General features: G+C 36.8%; 1 protein-coding gene across 50 annotated transcripts in view; it reads left to right on the forward strand.

The window, feature by feature from the left end:
• TTN (titin) overlaps positions 1 to 16,903 on the forward strand; it is a 465,728-nt gene that overhangs the window by 93,474 nt on the left and 355,351 nt on the right. For all 50 annotated transcript variants that reach the window (XM_067549108.1, XM_067549128.1, XM_067549138.1 and 47 more), the window contains 5 exons: positions 1,474 to 1,646; positions 8,627 to 8,768; positions 11,231 to 11,350; positions 13,616 to 13,807; positions 15,105 to 15,281. In XM_067549108.1, the coding sequence (XP_067405209.1) occupies positions 1,474 to 1,646; positions 8,627 to 8,768; positions 11,231 to 11,350; positions 13,616 to 13,807; positions 15,105 to 15,281 (804 nt within the window). The remainder of the gene's footprint in view (positions 1 to 1,473; positions 1,647 to 8,626; positions 8,769 to 11,230; positions 11,351 to 13,615; positions 13,808 to 15,104; positions 15,282 to 16,903) is intronic.

Raw genomic sequence — 16,903 nt, forward strand, 5'->3', positions numbered from 1 at the left:
CTAAACACCAGCCTATGGGATCAGTCACTGTCTCTCACCCTCTGTTGTTGGAGCTGTTCCACTTTATACAAATAATTACACATTCATCAGGCCACAGAGAGAGAGAAACTGACTCTGTAGCCTAATGGTCAGGGCACTTGCCTGGGCTATAGGAGACTACGGACTTGAACCCGAGTATCTGACATCTCAGCTAAGTGCCTTAACAACTGGGCTATCAGTTGTTCTAAGGTTGGGTGTGTTCTCCATCTTACACACAAACACTCACTCACTCACTCTTAACAACAATAAAAAGAAGAAGAAATATCTTGCTTTTATCCCTGTGTGGAACAGGAACATTTTTAAATCTCTTCATAGGATGGAAAAAAGCATTTCCCAACCTGCTTTAGATTTGGTCATACATGTGGATGATAATGTGATAGTTAATGATTCTGTTGGCAATGAATTTGCTAGAACTGAGTCTAGACCTTAGACTCAGACTTCCATTGGTTCTGCAGTGCTAACATAAATAAAGTAGTAAAAACTTAGTTTTGCTACTAAAGACTCTCAGTATACAGTGGAATAAGATCTCTTCGGTAAAAACAAAATCTCTTGGATCACTTTTTGTAGTACCACACTAAGCATTTTCTTCATAATTGTCCCTACAACCTAATCCTCGGGTCATGTCCTAGGTCCTAGTGTTACAGCAATTACACTTTTTTTCCGCTTTGTTAAATGAGTCTCTTCTGAGGTTGCACAAGTTAAAAATATCTACTAGCAGAGAATACTGTCCTGGTATGGTAACACCAATTATGGACAATTTGGACTTGGCACATTTTTATATATCTAATAGTATTTGGGCATTAAGATAATCTTTTCTTGCCTGTTTCTGCTTTTTTAAGTCATTGTGCCCCACTTGCTCCTTGCTTGTGGAAGAGAACCTTCTACTTGTGCAACTGGAAAATAGAGAATATGAATAATAAAACCATGTTCCTGATGTGGAAAATTTATTTGTCCAGACACTCAAAATAAGAGTTCAGTGGGACTTAATTGCTGTATAGAGCTTGGATGAATTTCAAACATAAAAACATAAGATTCATAAAAAATTTGGGTCTATGTACCATATATTTTTTGATGAGTGTGCCAAAATTCCAGCAATACATGGGGTTCTAACATACTTACATCTGCATTGGTTAAGCGACTTTGATTGAAACTCAGAAACACACTGGTCTGATTATTTCTATGAAACTGATTCTGCTTTTAAACTCAAAGCCTGATCCTGGTCTCATGTACTCCCACAAAACTCTGTAGACTTCAGCAGGGTTACACCTGTTTTTCCTCTGTGTAATCTAAATGAGATCAAAATCAGGCCCTAAATTAAGTTAGTGATGTTCATTTTTGAGAAAATATAAATGTGTCCATATAATATATTTGTTTTATACCAAATAAATGCATAGTGTAAATAGAAATACTGAAAAAGTGTATTTCATTTGGCAGGCACTTGATGTTCTTGGAGGTATTGAAGCTTATCTTGAGCTCCTTAATTCAGAGGGTTTAAGTTTGCCTGTCTTGGCAACAAAGCACGAGGAATTACAGGGAGAAATTAAAGACTGCACAGCTGATGCTTTTCAGAAGGGACGAGCCTTAGTTAGTAAAGGAGATTCCCACAGGTGAGTAAAGAGTGCTCTGTTTCTCCCTATTTTCCAACTGTTTCAGATTTTCCACTAATGTGATTCAGGATAAAAACTCATTTAGGGTCAGTCTATGCCCAATAACTCTTTGGGGCTAGGCCTAAATGGCATGACTGAGTCTGCAAAATTTTTGTCATTATTATTTTTCAGATCTCACTGATACCGTTTGAACAGATTGCTCTGTCTCCTATCACAAGTTTTTTTAGAACTGTTTATTGAAATGCTATATTAGTGTGTGTTTATTGAAATGCTATATTAGTGTGTGGCTGCAATTAAGTCAGGGAAATGTTTAGGAAAATACAGTTTGATTAAAAAAAAATACAATGTCAAAACACATGGTCATTTTTACAACCCAAAATGCACATTTTAAGATCTTTTAAAGCCTACCTGTATATTAAATAATACATAATAGCTTAATATAACAGATGAGCATAATATATATTAAGCTAAATGTAAGACTATGAACAGTTTCTATGCTTCTTAGTGTCTTTAATTTGGGAATAAAATAACTTTTCTTTTTCCATATCTATTGGTAATAGCAAGAATGTTGTAACTTTCTGGATCTGATTGGAGTTACTATAGTTTGGTAGGAGATTGATGTAATGGTAATTAGTCATTCCAGGACTGTAGAAAGCTTTTGCTTTGAAATCTGTGTAGGAACTCTCTTCCCTTCAGGATCCTGTGCTATCACTTACAAACAAAAAACCCTAGGAAAATTGCACTGATTTTCATCCAAAAGGGGGCTCTTTGTCCCGCTGCATTCTATGAGTAGCTCCCATTGGAGTTATTTAAAGCTTTGAGCCAAGCAAAGTCCTATAATAAATTCAGTGACCTTGCCCATAACACACAGAGCTGGTTTTATTGTTCTTGTTGCTGCTTTAACACCTACTGGTATTTAAACAGATAAGCAGAATAGGAAAGAAGGTTTTCCTTCAGTTTTCTTTCATTTCTTTGTTTTCTGAAGCCAGTAGCAATCACAGATCCCATGCTGTACTTTACAAGGTGTCCTTTTGTTGGACAGTATTTAAGTAGCAGCAGATGCAATGCAAACAGTATTCCAAACCGCATGTCTATCTAACAAGTGTTGATTGATGTTATGGAATCTGCAGACCTTGTGAGAATGGATCCATAATATCACTGCAGCCATTAACTTTCTCTTTCTTTTTTAACCATTCTCACTATGTTTAAGTCCTCTGCTTCAGACTAGAAGCCTATGCTGCAGTGGTCACAGTGGTGCGATATTGAAACTCAGGAGAGCTCAAGAAGAAAAATGACAAATTGACATGACATAATTGTATTAAAGGTTTATGGTGAAATTAAATAAAAATCCCTCTGTGGAAGCAGCACTGACAGCAGCAGTGCTGATAAGTTCTGCTGTTTGCTGTAGACAGGTACCCTTGCTGAAAGAGAAGAAACATTCTTTGCCAGGACCTCTAGTGAAAACTTCCCATATCCAAGTTAACTATCCTTTATGGTATTATTATTTTAGTTTTTGAGCATCCAAAGGTGAGCTAGGCATTTGAAAAACAAATAAGAAAGATGTGGTTACTGTCTAGAAGATCTTATAGTTTAAATGAGCAATGTGTATAGTGACGGTTAAAGCAACAAAGTCACAGGGTTATTCAAGCTAATTCTACACGTTTTGATAGTTTAAAAAATATGTACATTTTGAATACTGAAATTTTCCATATCCTATTTGCATCAAATAAGCAAAAACAGATAATTCCCACTTCCCCAAGAAAGAAAACAAAAAACACATCTTCTGTTTTGCTTCCTTCTGCTGCTGATTTCTTTCCAATCCTGACAAGTTCACTCACTGCCTAATTTAGCCTTCCCCTGCACTAAGTTAGCCTTTATTTTTGTTCTATCATCCATTAACTGAGACCAAATCCAAGTGCCAAAGTTAGACTCCTTAATCCACATTTGGGCACCTAAATCAAAATGGCTTGGTTTTCAAAGGGCTGAGTACCTGAAGTGTCTATAGATGTCAGTGGGTGCTGCTTAACACCTCTTAAAAGAGAACAATTTTTATTTAGATGCCTAAATATGGGTTTGGGAACCTAACTTTAGGTCTCCAAGTTTGGAAATTCTGGTCTAATCCACATACTTTTTTCTTTCAACTTCCCCAACATATGCTCAAAAGAACAGCTCTCAGAGTCAGAGCCTGATGACATCAGAGGGGTGCCTGGGCAGAGAAGGTGCCACCTTTATGGTGCTCTTGGCAGCTAATGCTGAAAGGTGTCATGTTCAAGAAAAGTCACTTCCCCCAGAAATATTTTGAGCTCCAGCCAAGATGATGCTTCTGAAACCAATGTGCTGTTGGAGGTGCCATCTTTTAACTGAGACATAAAGCTGAATTCTGACTACTTATTCTTAGGAGTCTGACTAGTACTTAGATGACCTGGAGAGAAGAGTTTCTAGGAGTAGCTAAGGGCCCATAGGAGTGCTGTGTCAGGAGAAGGGAGAGATTTTTGATTCTGGAAAATAAGAACAAATCAGGACTCCTAACTAGAGTGAATAAGTACTGGTCTTTCCCTTCCCTGCTAGGCAACTATTCTGTACTGTGAGCTGCCTCCTCAAACCTCTGGTTTCCTTTACACACCCAACCACCTGGGGAAGCCAGGCAGCAAGCAAAGAGCCTGGCAGGGTGCCCAAAATGGCTCTATGCTCAGATGTGGGATTATGTTTGCAGAAAGTAGGTGATGAGTGATGCTCCCCACCCACTCAAGGTAAAATCCCTTAGTTACTCAGTGTTCAGCAGAGAAAAGGATTTGGAGATGGAAGGGGTTGTAGATATGACAGGTGAGGGAGAAGACTTGAGGGGAGATGAGGACACTGCAGGGAACAGGAAAGAGACAGCAGCTGAGCTCACCTGGCTTCCATCATTTACCTTAGACTCTTAAATACAAATATACTTGTCTTTGGGCTACGAACTATAAAGGTTCTGTGGCACTTTCAACAAGTGTTCAGGTGATAGCCCCAAATTTCAACTTGTGTAATTATATTCCTTCTTAAATTCACCCTACTCCTTCAACTGGAGACAGTATTCTTCTTATTTCCTCTCCTGGGATGTTGTAAACTGTGTCTGTCCTGTGTTAAATAGCAGCTACTATGTTTCAACCCAGAGATGGCTGCTTTACTGTGGTGAGTGAAATGATCCCTGTATAGGGCATATCATCTTAAAAGTGTTTCGTGATCTTTCAGTATGAAAGTTCTCGGGTGAAATCCTAGCCCTATGGAAGTCATTTTACCATTAGAGTCATTAGAGCCTGGATTTCACCTCTAGACTCCTGGACAGACCAAACTTAATAGGATATATTAGGAAACCAGGTTTTCTAAAATAAAACATTGGGAGTCAAGATACAGAAAGTAGAGGGGAAAGGAAACTGTTCCCCATTCAAATATTTTAATTTCCGATCAGAAAGACAGTAAAAATAAAAATCCAGATAGTGAAGGAAATATAAAAAAATAACCAATGCAAGAGGAGAAACAAAGAAACTGTGTTTTTACAGAAACATACATGGGAATCTCAGTTAGGATTTAGTGCAGCATATGGGTATTGAAGAAGTTTAGTCATATGTTTAAGTGGCTGCTTTGCTATACAAAGGAGAAGAAAGGTGTAATCTGCTGATTAAATAGTTAGCTGTCAAGTGCTTACCATCTGATAAGAGTCCTGATCCAGATGAGCAGTCAGTAGAAATTTATGTGGAATTTGAAAGCAGCTTGCACCTGGAAGAATATAATTGGAAGAGTATAATATTAGGAGTCAACCACATTTGTGGTAGAGTAGAAGGTAACATGGGTGCTTGTCTCACTTCATATATGACATTTTAAAGAGATTCTAGCACATCAGACTTCTCAGAATAAGGCATTTTGTTCTAAAAGGGACAGAGTCTGATCCCCTTACTTATGTTGGTTATCACTTTACGCCACAAGTAGTATAACTCATTTCAGTGGGGTTATTTGTGTAGTAAGATTAGAACAGTGGAAATAATCAATTCTTTGGTTTGCTGGATGAATGGAAAATTTTAAAAAAATTAGTTTCAGATCAACCCAAAACAAACAAACAAACAAAAGAATTCTGTTTCTTGGTGAAATAAAATAACAAAAAAAAAAGTAATTTTGGGTTACACAAAACGTTTCATTTCAGTTTGGGTCATTTTAAACTGCTTTTTATTAAAAATCAAAGAAAATTTAGAAATGTTGTTCATAACACTGGAGGAGAAGAGCCCCTTACACCCTATAACCAGAGCACTTAGCTGGAATGTGGGAATCAGTAGTACTTTCCAATATTTTTTTATTAAGCTCTAAAAAGTCATCTACAAGAGGTGTAACCTTAATCTCTTTTAGTATTCTAATCCTCACTTTGCCTGAGTCATTTGATCTTGGGTCTTCCACACTGTAGATGAGCGCCTTAACCACCAGGTTTTGGGGTATTCCTACACCTCCAATTTTGTGAATGGTGCCTAATCCCTGGGTGAATCTACTACGTAAGATTTTTTTTCTTGGCTGAAACTACTTGGTAAATTTGGATCAAACTCACAAATAGTTTCATCTGACCCAAAATTGCATATTTCAGTGAACAAACTTTTCATCTGAAAAATTTTGCCTCACTCTAAGTAAGGTACTATTCAGCATGAGTAAGGACATCAGACATTGGCCCAGAAATGTGATATCAGAAAGGCTGTGACTGGCAACTGATAGTTGAAATGGTCTAAGTTTATATTTATGGTAGGAGAAGGCAGGGAACATTAGGGGAAGAACTAAAATGTCAGTGAATAGCTTCATCCACATAGTTTCATTATCGTTATTTATAGAACAGCCAAAAAATGTGCTAAGCAATTTACATACATACATATAAGACAGTTTTCTGCCTTGAATAGCTTACAGTATAGAGCCCAATTTTGCCACCATTATGTTGAGTAGCACTTTATTCCATGAGAAGTGATATTGATTTCACTGAGTCTATTTGTGTGAATAAACACCATTCACGTCAGATTTGTAGGAGTGGGACTTTAGTCAGGTAACTGGGTTAGTCCTGTCCTGTCGTTCTCAAACCTGATTATAGCACATAATATTCCTACTCTATTAAAGTTTATCAGAATAAATGAAGGAATGTAGAAAGATACATATTAGAAGAGGTATAGATTTTGAAAGAGACCATAGCGGGCAATTCTTCATTATATTCTAACTGCTATTATACTCAAATAGATTAAAAAATTCAGTTCAGATTTTTGTTTCAAATTTTGGTAGAACATAGTTACTGATTTCATGTGAGTTTCTATTTTTTTTTTAATTAAAACCTGTTGACGATACAGTAGCTCTGTAGAAAATGCATTTTGTATTAACTCAGAAATTCTTCAATTAACTGATTTTTGTCTATTAAGAAAACCCTCGTTATCATTCTGGCCAGTCTGCTTACCTATTGGTAGTTTAAGATTTGCCCTCATTTCATTGCTGATTAAACTCAATTTCACCATGTCATAAATTAATTATTTGTATGAAAGACATGTAGAATCAGTAGTAGTTTCCAGGATTTTATTAAACTCTAAGAAATCATCTACAAGAAGTGTAACCTTAATCTCTATTAGTATTTGAAGGAACTGCGCTGATAAATTAAAAAAAATATCTCTTCTTTAAGAAATGTTGAAACAGAGGGACAACATTTTATAAAATTAGGGTTAAACTGAAAAATAAGAGGTTACAGGCATGATGAGAGATTAATTTGCAAATTTCTAAACCACTTATTCCATAAATAATGTCCTTATTGACCACTTGGATTTTCTATGGACCACATTTTCTCACCAGATTCAGTCTAATGCCATACTCCATGGCATTAAAGAGACATGATTGATAGGGTATTGCTCAACTTCCATCAGGATTAGGGTGACCAGATGTCCTAATTTTATAGGGATGGTCCTGATATTTGGGGCTTTTTCTTATATAGGTGCCCATTACACCCCACCTCCATCCCGATTTTTTACACTTGCTGTCTGGTCACATTACTCAGCATGGCTGAACTTGGCCTTCTGACTCACGGGAACAGGCCATATGTAAATAGTATTATCAAGATAAGTACATTAGGAAGTCAACAGAGAACTTAAATTGACAAAGTTCACACTTTAGAAGTATTTGTTTTATAAATCTTGGATTTATGTATTTATTTATTTTTGTCAGCGACAACTTCAATAGTAAATTAATTAATATGAGCATTAGTTCTTTTTTATGTACCATCTTCAAATCCTAATTGTATGTGATAACTTGTTTACCATTTGAAGAGAACTGCCTCAAGCATTCATGTTATTGCAGATTGGCACCCTGATGTTTAAATGTTTCAGATTATAAAACAATCAGTTCTTTCTCAACTGATTTATTCTACACTTCTATTCAAAGAGCATCTTTAAACATATGTTGGTTTAGTATGTGGAAGAAATGAGATTACATGTTCGTTGTGCACTTACTGTAAGAAAATGGAAACATTTGGAGGCAAAGTGAAATATCCTTTTAAAATAGATATCTAAACCACTTGGTATATCAGATATTTTCAATTGTTCATGTTTCATTTCTCTCCCTTCTGCTCAGTTCCTCTAGGGCCAGAATCTAATACTCTGACTTGCACTGAGTAGTACCTTACTCCATAGGTAGTGCAACTGAAGTCATTGGGGTTATTTGTGGAATAAGGTACTTAACAATGTGAGTAAGGGTATTTGCGTCAGAGACTTACTTATACATTGGGTGTGAAATAATTTGTTAGGAAATATTGTTTCTCTGATCTACTCTGTAACAGCTTTAGCTGCATTATTACTGTTGTTGATGATGGGCTTTTTAAAGACTTGAATATTTAAAATCTTGCTAAATCATTTCTGATATGAAACAGAAGAGCTATTTTTATTCACCTACTGTCATCTTGCTGTTATATCAGTCTGGAGAAGTATTAACACTGTATTGTTCCAATTTAGTTCTTGGATGACTGGAATTCAGGAAATGATAGAATTCGTTCAGAAAAGAGTGAATCAACTAATCAGGAAGTGTCCTGCTTATAAAGAACTTGCTTTAAAGAAACAAGGGCTAACTGCCTCACTAGAAGATTATCTAAAGAAGGTACATTATAAAAGGCATCCTCATTAATGTATTCATGCAGACTGCATTGAATTTCTATAATATAGCTGTCGGAACATTAGACTTCGCATGTGGCTGAATAATACCAAATAATGTACTTAGCTGGTAGAGACGATATGTGAATTGTACTTATGAAATGCTGAGTACAGCTGTAGGCATCAGTAAACTTAAAAGTCTCGCTCTGAAAATGAAGCTGATTCTAGGAGCACATTATGCCAATGCCTATTAAATAATAAAACATGGATTTGCTTTAATAATGAACATTTATAAATTGCCCTCTGTTCGTCTGTTTTGGCAAAGATAAGCAAGCAATCAGGAGTGTAACTTGCATGTACATTTCCTGCATTCTTTCCCCAATTTTGTTTTGTTGACAATGAGAAAGGAGGTGAAGCAAATCTGGGGAACAATAGGAATGGAGACTGTGAACCACAGCAGGGGTGGTGTGATTTTCTCTGTGTTGCCAAAGGAAAGTGCTTCACATTCACAATAACAGCTCCTTTTACTCATTAAGGAATTGATCCTGAAAGGTACTGAAAGCCTCCTCCAAGGTGCTAAGTGTTCTTAACTCCCACAGACCTCTGTTACGTTGCATTAGAGCTAGAATAGGCACATAGGGTTCACTTCAAGCCTATTCCTCTGTTCTACCTCTAATGCAATATAATCTTTATAGCAAGGTTCATAACAAAGACATCCCAAAGTGCAGACCAAAAGAATTAAATCATATTTAATGATTCAATAATTATTAAATGTGCGATTTGACATTTCATAATATACACATGATGCCTACATTGAATTATCTGAATCAAATGGGAAGAAGTCAATTTGCTAACCAGGAATTCTTTATACACATTTTCTATAAATGAGGTTTCAGGATATTAGAGCATAATGAACATATTGCATAGTTTAATTAGCCTAGAACAAAAGACCACTGGTACCTGCTGTTGGTCCTGCACAAAAGATATCACTAGAAAAATGTGAATCTAATCAAATTAATGCTCTAAATGTAACAGTATTTTCTCCTTCATCATTTTTAGACCCCTATTTGCATATGTGGTCTCTGATTCTGGGTGCCTCAGTTTTAGGACTTTTTGAACATTTGAGCCCAAATATCTCAGCTTTCTTTATAGAATGCTACCTGGTGTCACATCCTACCAAGTAAAACACTTCCCTTTGTAACTTCTCGCTAAAGCTAAGCGTTCTGAAGGATCTGGTGCTAAATTCAGCTGGCATTAGGCTCCATTTGACACATACAGATCCTGGACTAAATTCAAAAGCCACATTTTAAGATGGATAGTAGACGTGAATTCACATTCCTAGCAGTGGCTATATATACCACATATAGTCATCTGCAGCTGCTCTTCATGACCTATGCTGTTGCCAGCATGCATGCATAACTCCTGTTGTCATTAAGGGAAGTTATGTTCACATATCTGCATAAAACAGACTTTGTAGATTGCTAGAGAAGTTTTAAAGATGCTTTATTCTTTTAAAATGGCCTTTCCTATGAGACAAAATATTTTTAAAACATGAAGTATCTTGAAAGTATTAAGTTAAAGGTGGTAAACGCTAGATAATAACACTGTAAAGCTTCAAACTTATTATAATAACAATGCTGGGCTAATTATGGATAGAATTTTTTTTTGATAAAATAAGAAAGAACAGGTATGAATCTTGGTCCTGAGTTCAAACCAGACCTTTTAGTTTGATTTGAAACAGTTAGAAGAATTTGTTTTGTTTTATTTTTTGTTTTTGTCATCCTCCACATTCCCTGATTATAGTGTGTTGGAAATCAAAGTGGTGAAATGCCAAGAGCTAAATCTGCTCCTTCACTTGGTTCTATGCAAGTTTGTGTTTTTATAATGCCTAGTGATGTAAATCAGAGATGCTCAAATTGGGGGGCGGGCCCCCCTGGGTGGGCATGGAATGTACTGGGACAGAGCTTGAGACATTTTTTTTTTGGGAGGGGGAGGGGGGGAGCGGGTGGCAGGGAACCTTTCTGTGCACGTTTTACCCACAGCATAATTAACAAAGCTGATTCCTCCTGACATATCAGGTCCTCAGATGGTGCTATGCATTTGATTCTAGATGGCCCTGTGCATTTTGATGGATTTCTGTTAAGTTTATACAAAGTCGTTGCCGTCGTAGGTTAATCTGTTTGCTACGACATGGTGTGCACATTTAATTTTAGGCATGGACCACAGTCACAGTTTTGCTTTTTCTCTTATTACAATGGATCGTTGGCTGTGGTAGAGCCAATGCCTTACTGTTTTTAATATTTAGTGAGAGTCGCACGTTGATTTTTTTTTAAATTGGTATATATACTTGTGTGGTGGATGGGGCATAAAGTACTACAGACACAAAGAAGGGGGGATGCAATCAAATAAGTTTGAGAACGCTGATGTAAATTAATATAATTATGTATGTATTATATTTTTTTACAAAAGGTGTCACTGTCAATTAAAAAAATCAGTCCGATACTTGCAGTTAGTATGGACCCTGGTTCTTGTTTGACTGAGTCGGAGAAAGTTTTAAACAAATACCTAGAACTGTCTACTCAAGCTAAGGTAAAAAAACATTTCATATGATCTTACTCTAAGTATTTTTAGACACAAATGTATACATTACAAATTCCAGAGTTGCTGATATGCTCAGATGGGAATGGGCAAGTTTCCTTAGAAGGAAAATAGGTCTTCATTTTTATTAAACCTTATAGACTATCAATAATAATATAACTAAGTCTGCAAGCAGGTAATTCTTAAAGTTAGGATATTGTCCATTCTCATCTCAGCCCTAGCTTTTTTATCATCCTATGCTTTGTTAGTATCTCAAGGCCCAAACATAGTCGGGAGATTCTAATATCCACAGAAGCCCCATGTTCTTGATGTTTATCACTGATCCACCAACTTTTGGGGGTGTCAAAAATGACATATTCAAAAATGTGTTAATCAAATTCCATTGTGAGATCGTCTCTCCCACTCACGTTCCTTTACGCTGGGTAAAAGGGCTGGCATGTTGGAAAAGCCCAAGTCCAGCTGGGGGGATTCCCCATGCACAGGTATTGTAGATATAGCCATAAGGCTGCCTTCTGAGAACCCCCGCAGCATGAATCATTGCAGGGAGAATGTTGTAACCTGATAGCTGCACAATATGCAAAAGTGGCTTAAAGCCACTTTAGCACCCCCTGCCCACTTTCTTCTAATCTGTTGGAATCTCACCCCAGTTGCATGTTTCAAGGGTAAACTGGGAGCCCTTTGACAATGCAGTTGTATGTATTCTCTTTGGAACTATTCCCACTTTTGAGTACATTTCTGAAACCTCCAGTATCTTTGTTCTTTTTCTTGTTGTCTTATACCAGTTTATATAAGCCATTAATTTGATTTGTGCAGTAGCATGGAAACTAAAATTCTCTTACAAGCAATTCTGAAGAGCACACAGGGAGACTATAAAAATAAAAGAAGCTTTGTAAGAGCCATTCTTTGTGGCAAATAAGCATGAAACCATTTTTCCAACATTTCGGCACTATTCTGACTCGGACATTTCCTTTGCCAGTTTTGATCTTTCTGTAGAAGCTGCATGATGTGCTTTGACTACAGTATCCTAGCCATCTACTCATTCCTTCTATGGAATTTCAATGGTATATAGCTTGCACTCATGGCTGAGTGATCAGAGATAATTATACCATGTGCTATAAATCCAAGAGATGTACTAAAGTATTTAAAACTATATTAGGCCTCTAAATATAGAAATATATATATCAAGCACTTTTCCCTGCAGTAGTTCATAGTTCTGATGCCATCCTCACAGATGTAGTTTTGAATGATAACTTCATGCATGCAGGGCAATAATTCCATAAATTCACATGTTAAAAGTATTAATATATTTTCTGGAGACTATTTGGGATCCAGAAGTAATTTGAAAAATGCATAAGCAAAAACCTCTGTATTGTTTCCTGAAATGATTTATCATCATGTTTGCCAGACTTCTCACATTTAAGTGAAGCCTTGGATCCTTTCAATATCAGGGCAATAAATGCTAACTAGGCTTTTCACTAGGGTTGGATTTTATTCGTGACCATTCTTATGTGTTCTTGAGAACAAAGTGTTGCTGTCAAAGTCCTTTCTGGCAATTTATTCACTAGGTTCCATATAATACCAAACCAACATCTAACTTGAGGAAGAGCTGTTTCATATTTTATAGGGCTGATTAGAAAAAGTAGGTGCAAAGCTTGAGTAAAATAATTGTGCTTGCCTGGAGCTGTGAGCTAACACAGCAGAACTGAAAAACAGAATCCTGGATGATTTTACCAATGTGGGGATAGTGTCCAGTCATCTGCACAACCAGCCCATAGCAAGATAGTGCTGGGTTTGGGGAGTGGCAACAGTAAGGCAGACATGATGTGTTGCTTGGCTCTTATTCTGGTTTTGGGGGCTCACAGGTTTGCATTGCATCGGAACTTACTGACCATGTCCTTGGTTGTGGGTGGCACATCACTTTCTTCACCCAGATGGAGAATTTTCATTGCTTTTGGCTCTTAGTTTTGACCAGTGGCTAAACTGATTTTAAATATTTAGACTCACGTTTTGCCCATTTATTAAAATTAGCAAATCTGATTTTTATTGTGTTCAGCTTTTGTGTTTGGTTTCAAAACTGTCACAGGAAAGGGATGTTTAGCTTTGGCATTTAATGTACATTTTGAGTTGTTCCTTTACTATGTAGGTGGGTGGGTTAAACAGAAAGAACTGCTGTTGCTGGAAGTTAACATTGTGATGTGAATTTTCACAACCCCTTCCAATCACCATATGTTGTATTCTATGCTTATGTCCTTATAGGAAACATCACATGAACTGGAAGCAGCTGTGAGAATTATTAAAGAGGTGGAAGAATTTGAACCTGCAGAGGTGGCAGCTTTTTCTAGCAAAGCTGACCTTCTAAATGAAGAACTGAAAACACTTAGCAGAAATATTAGTTCAAAACTAGACATTCTAAAAGCTTATGTAGCTTTTTTCAAGTCAGCAAAGGAGGTAAAGATTCCCTACTTGAATTACTGGATTTCACTCTGTAATTTTACAAGAAGGAGAGAAAAAAAGGGCTTTTGTTTAGCATAAAAGAATGTCAAGGGCTGCCATGCCATGCCATGCCATGCCATTCCATGCCATGCCGGCTTCCTAGCTACAAAGCCTCTAGGCTGCAGTCTATTCCAAAGAAGGTAATTTCCCTCAGAAAGGGCCTCATTTAAATCAATGCAAGAACTGTGTGTTCTGATCAGTGAATTTCCATGAGCATAAGGACCTGCATGCATGCACTTTTGCATTGATTTAACTACATTGGTTTCAGTAACCAATGCAGGTAAATCAGTGCAAACCCTCGTGTGGATATGTATATAAAAGTATTAACATTGGTATAGCTTGTCCCAGTAAATTAACCGAAACAAGCTATACTGATATAATTTCTTCATATTAGTATAACTGTGTCCACACTAAGGTCTTGCACCAATTTAACTAGACTGATTTTTCTACCAATTTAACTAATTCTACCAATTTAACTTTTTCTACCGATTTAACCAATTTAACTAAATTGGTAGAAAAAAAACAGTTTAGTTAAACTGGTGTAAAAATCAAATGTAAACCAGCCCTAGCTGAGACCCTAATCAATCCCTAAATTTCTAACATGCTTTTGGTAACTGATAAACCTGGGCTAGTGATAGAACTAGGTTTTTTTGGATGCATGTTTTTAAATAATTTAATGCTGTTCACTAATATTTTCCTTATGTATATTTCAAACTAAAAAAAGAACAGAGGTGGAACTGTATCTTTAAGATAAATTTGGCCAGAGCACTTAAGCTCTCTATACTACTGACATTAATTAAGAACAAGATCACATTTACTTGTTCATATCCTAATGTCTGACTTTCAATATTTTTTATATTTGTCATGTGTATTGTTGTATTTGTCTAATTTTGGTTACTTCACATTAAATGGAGCTAAGCAAATTATAACATTTACTTAATACATGACAGACATTGAACAAATTGTTAATAACTTAAACACTTATTGTTGTGTGCTTAGAAACTCTCATTGAATAATAAAACTTTTCACTTCAGTCTCTAACCTATTTACCAGCTGTTAAAATGGGTTTCCAGATTACTTAACACACTTCTGCTTGTTTTATAATAGTCCAGTTTTTTGTGGAGGAGGATGTGGTTTAAAACATAGAAAACATTCATTAAATCATTCACTCGAATCTACCACTATGTTTGAATTTCAGTAGTTTAATTTTAGAGCTTGAGGCCTATACTTATATTCTTGCATTTTTCTTTAGGCAAATGAGCAAGCTCAAAGTCTGAAGGAATTCTATAAACCTGAGCCTGTGCAAACAGAGAGTGAAACTGAAAACAAGACTGCTATGGAGTCAGCTGATACTCAGTGGCAGATGGTTTTAAAGAAGATTCTTTCCACTCAGGATATGGGGCATGATTTTATTAATGCATTAAATATGGTGAGACTGAATTATCACTGAATTATCTGTGAATTAATTCACTGAATTATCACTGTAGTAAGAATTAATTGTTAAATACACAATCATAACTTCAAATATGCACTAAACTACAATAACCAGTGACAGATTCAGAGTACATGTATGGATCCTACTCCCATGCCCCAAGGAGCCTGCCCAGGGTATAGTATTTCTATTGTGTGTCACAGTGGGGGGTGGGGGGAACATAATTAGAGCTGAACGAAATTTGAAATTTCAACCTGTGGGAAATACTGACATTTCAACTTTTTTTTTTTTTTTTCATTTTCAAATGGGATACATTCTTTTTTTACTTTTTTGTGGCACAGAAATTCTAAAAAGTTTTGATTTGGAAATGGCAAAATGGCACTTTGACATTTCTGAGGTTGAAATGTTTCATTTCATTTTGTTGAATTCATTCCAAAGGCTCCTTTTCAGATCTGATCAACATTACACTGCATTCTCCTAGCATATTGCCTTATAAGAGGCATAATTTGGGCCCCCATTGTCTCTTATGAGCCAGTCTCCTTGAGGACTACATCTCCCTCAATGTAAAGTGGACCAAGACTGATCTGTGTGTCCATGTGGAGGATGAAGTCCTCGAGGAAGACTGGCTCATAGCAAACAATGGGGGACCCAAACTACGCTTTCCATACGGCAATGTGTTAGTAAAATACACTTTAATTTTTTTAACTGATTTGAAAATAAATGTTTTGGGTCAACTCAATATAACAAAATATCTTGATTCAGGTTGAACTCACTCAAAACTAAATATTCTGTGTTGATATTCTCATCAGAGAAGCTAAAGTTTTTGGCAAATTTGAAAATTTTGTTTCTGCAGAAACTGCATTTGCCATAAAAAAATCATTCCCGTGGAAAGTCATAATGCTCTAATCATAATGTCATGACTGTAAAGCAAACACAATATTGATGGCTCCAAGCCTAATGTGGTTAAATTGGAAGTACATTCTTAGGTGAGAATTATTTTTAAACTTGACATTTCAAAGGAAGTTAAAGCAGCTTAAACATTTTTTCACCTTCTAATTCGTGTAGGTTGAGCTTGCAGAGTTTGCAGAATCCTATGTAAACCTTCCATTACAGAGCAGTAGGGCAAGTCTGGATACGTAACAGCAATGTCAGAATTGTTAGCAAGTGTTCAGCTGATCCAACTGTGTCTAAAAATAAAAGTATCTGTAGACAATTTAAAGGCTAGATCACCCCTCCCAGAGTTTCCAGGCAGGGATCACTCCCCTCCTGCAGAGAATGTGAGTGAGGGCACATAGCTGTGCTACACTCTCCACCCCTCTCCTGCACCTTGTGGAGGGCAGTCTGCATTTCTGGGATCTGCGGGAGTAGACTGGACACTTGGAAGCTGGGAGTAGGCCAGCCCTGTAGAGTTGAAGCAGCAAAGATTATACAGCTTGGGATGGTATTATATCTCCTTCTGAGGGTGCCAGGAGCTGCCACAGTTACAGTCCCGGTTAGCATGGTCTTAATGGAGCTGTGCCATCTGGGGTTGTGGAGGCACAGGGCCTTCATGCAGATAACCCTGGCCTTCTGCAGATCCCTCAGCCCTTGTCAGTTTTGTGGGCTGGCCCTGTGTAGCA

Source organism: Emydura macquarii, unplaced genomic scaffold, assembly GCF_026122565.2.
Source record: "Emydura macquarii macquarii isolate MOO-44397 ecotype Brisbane River unplaced genomic scaffold, CSIRO-AGI_Emac_v2 contig_1253, whole genome shotgun sequence".
In the NCBI taxonomy this organism is placed as follows: Eukaryota; Metazoa; Chordata; order Testudines; family Chelidae; genus Emydura; species Emydura macquarii.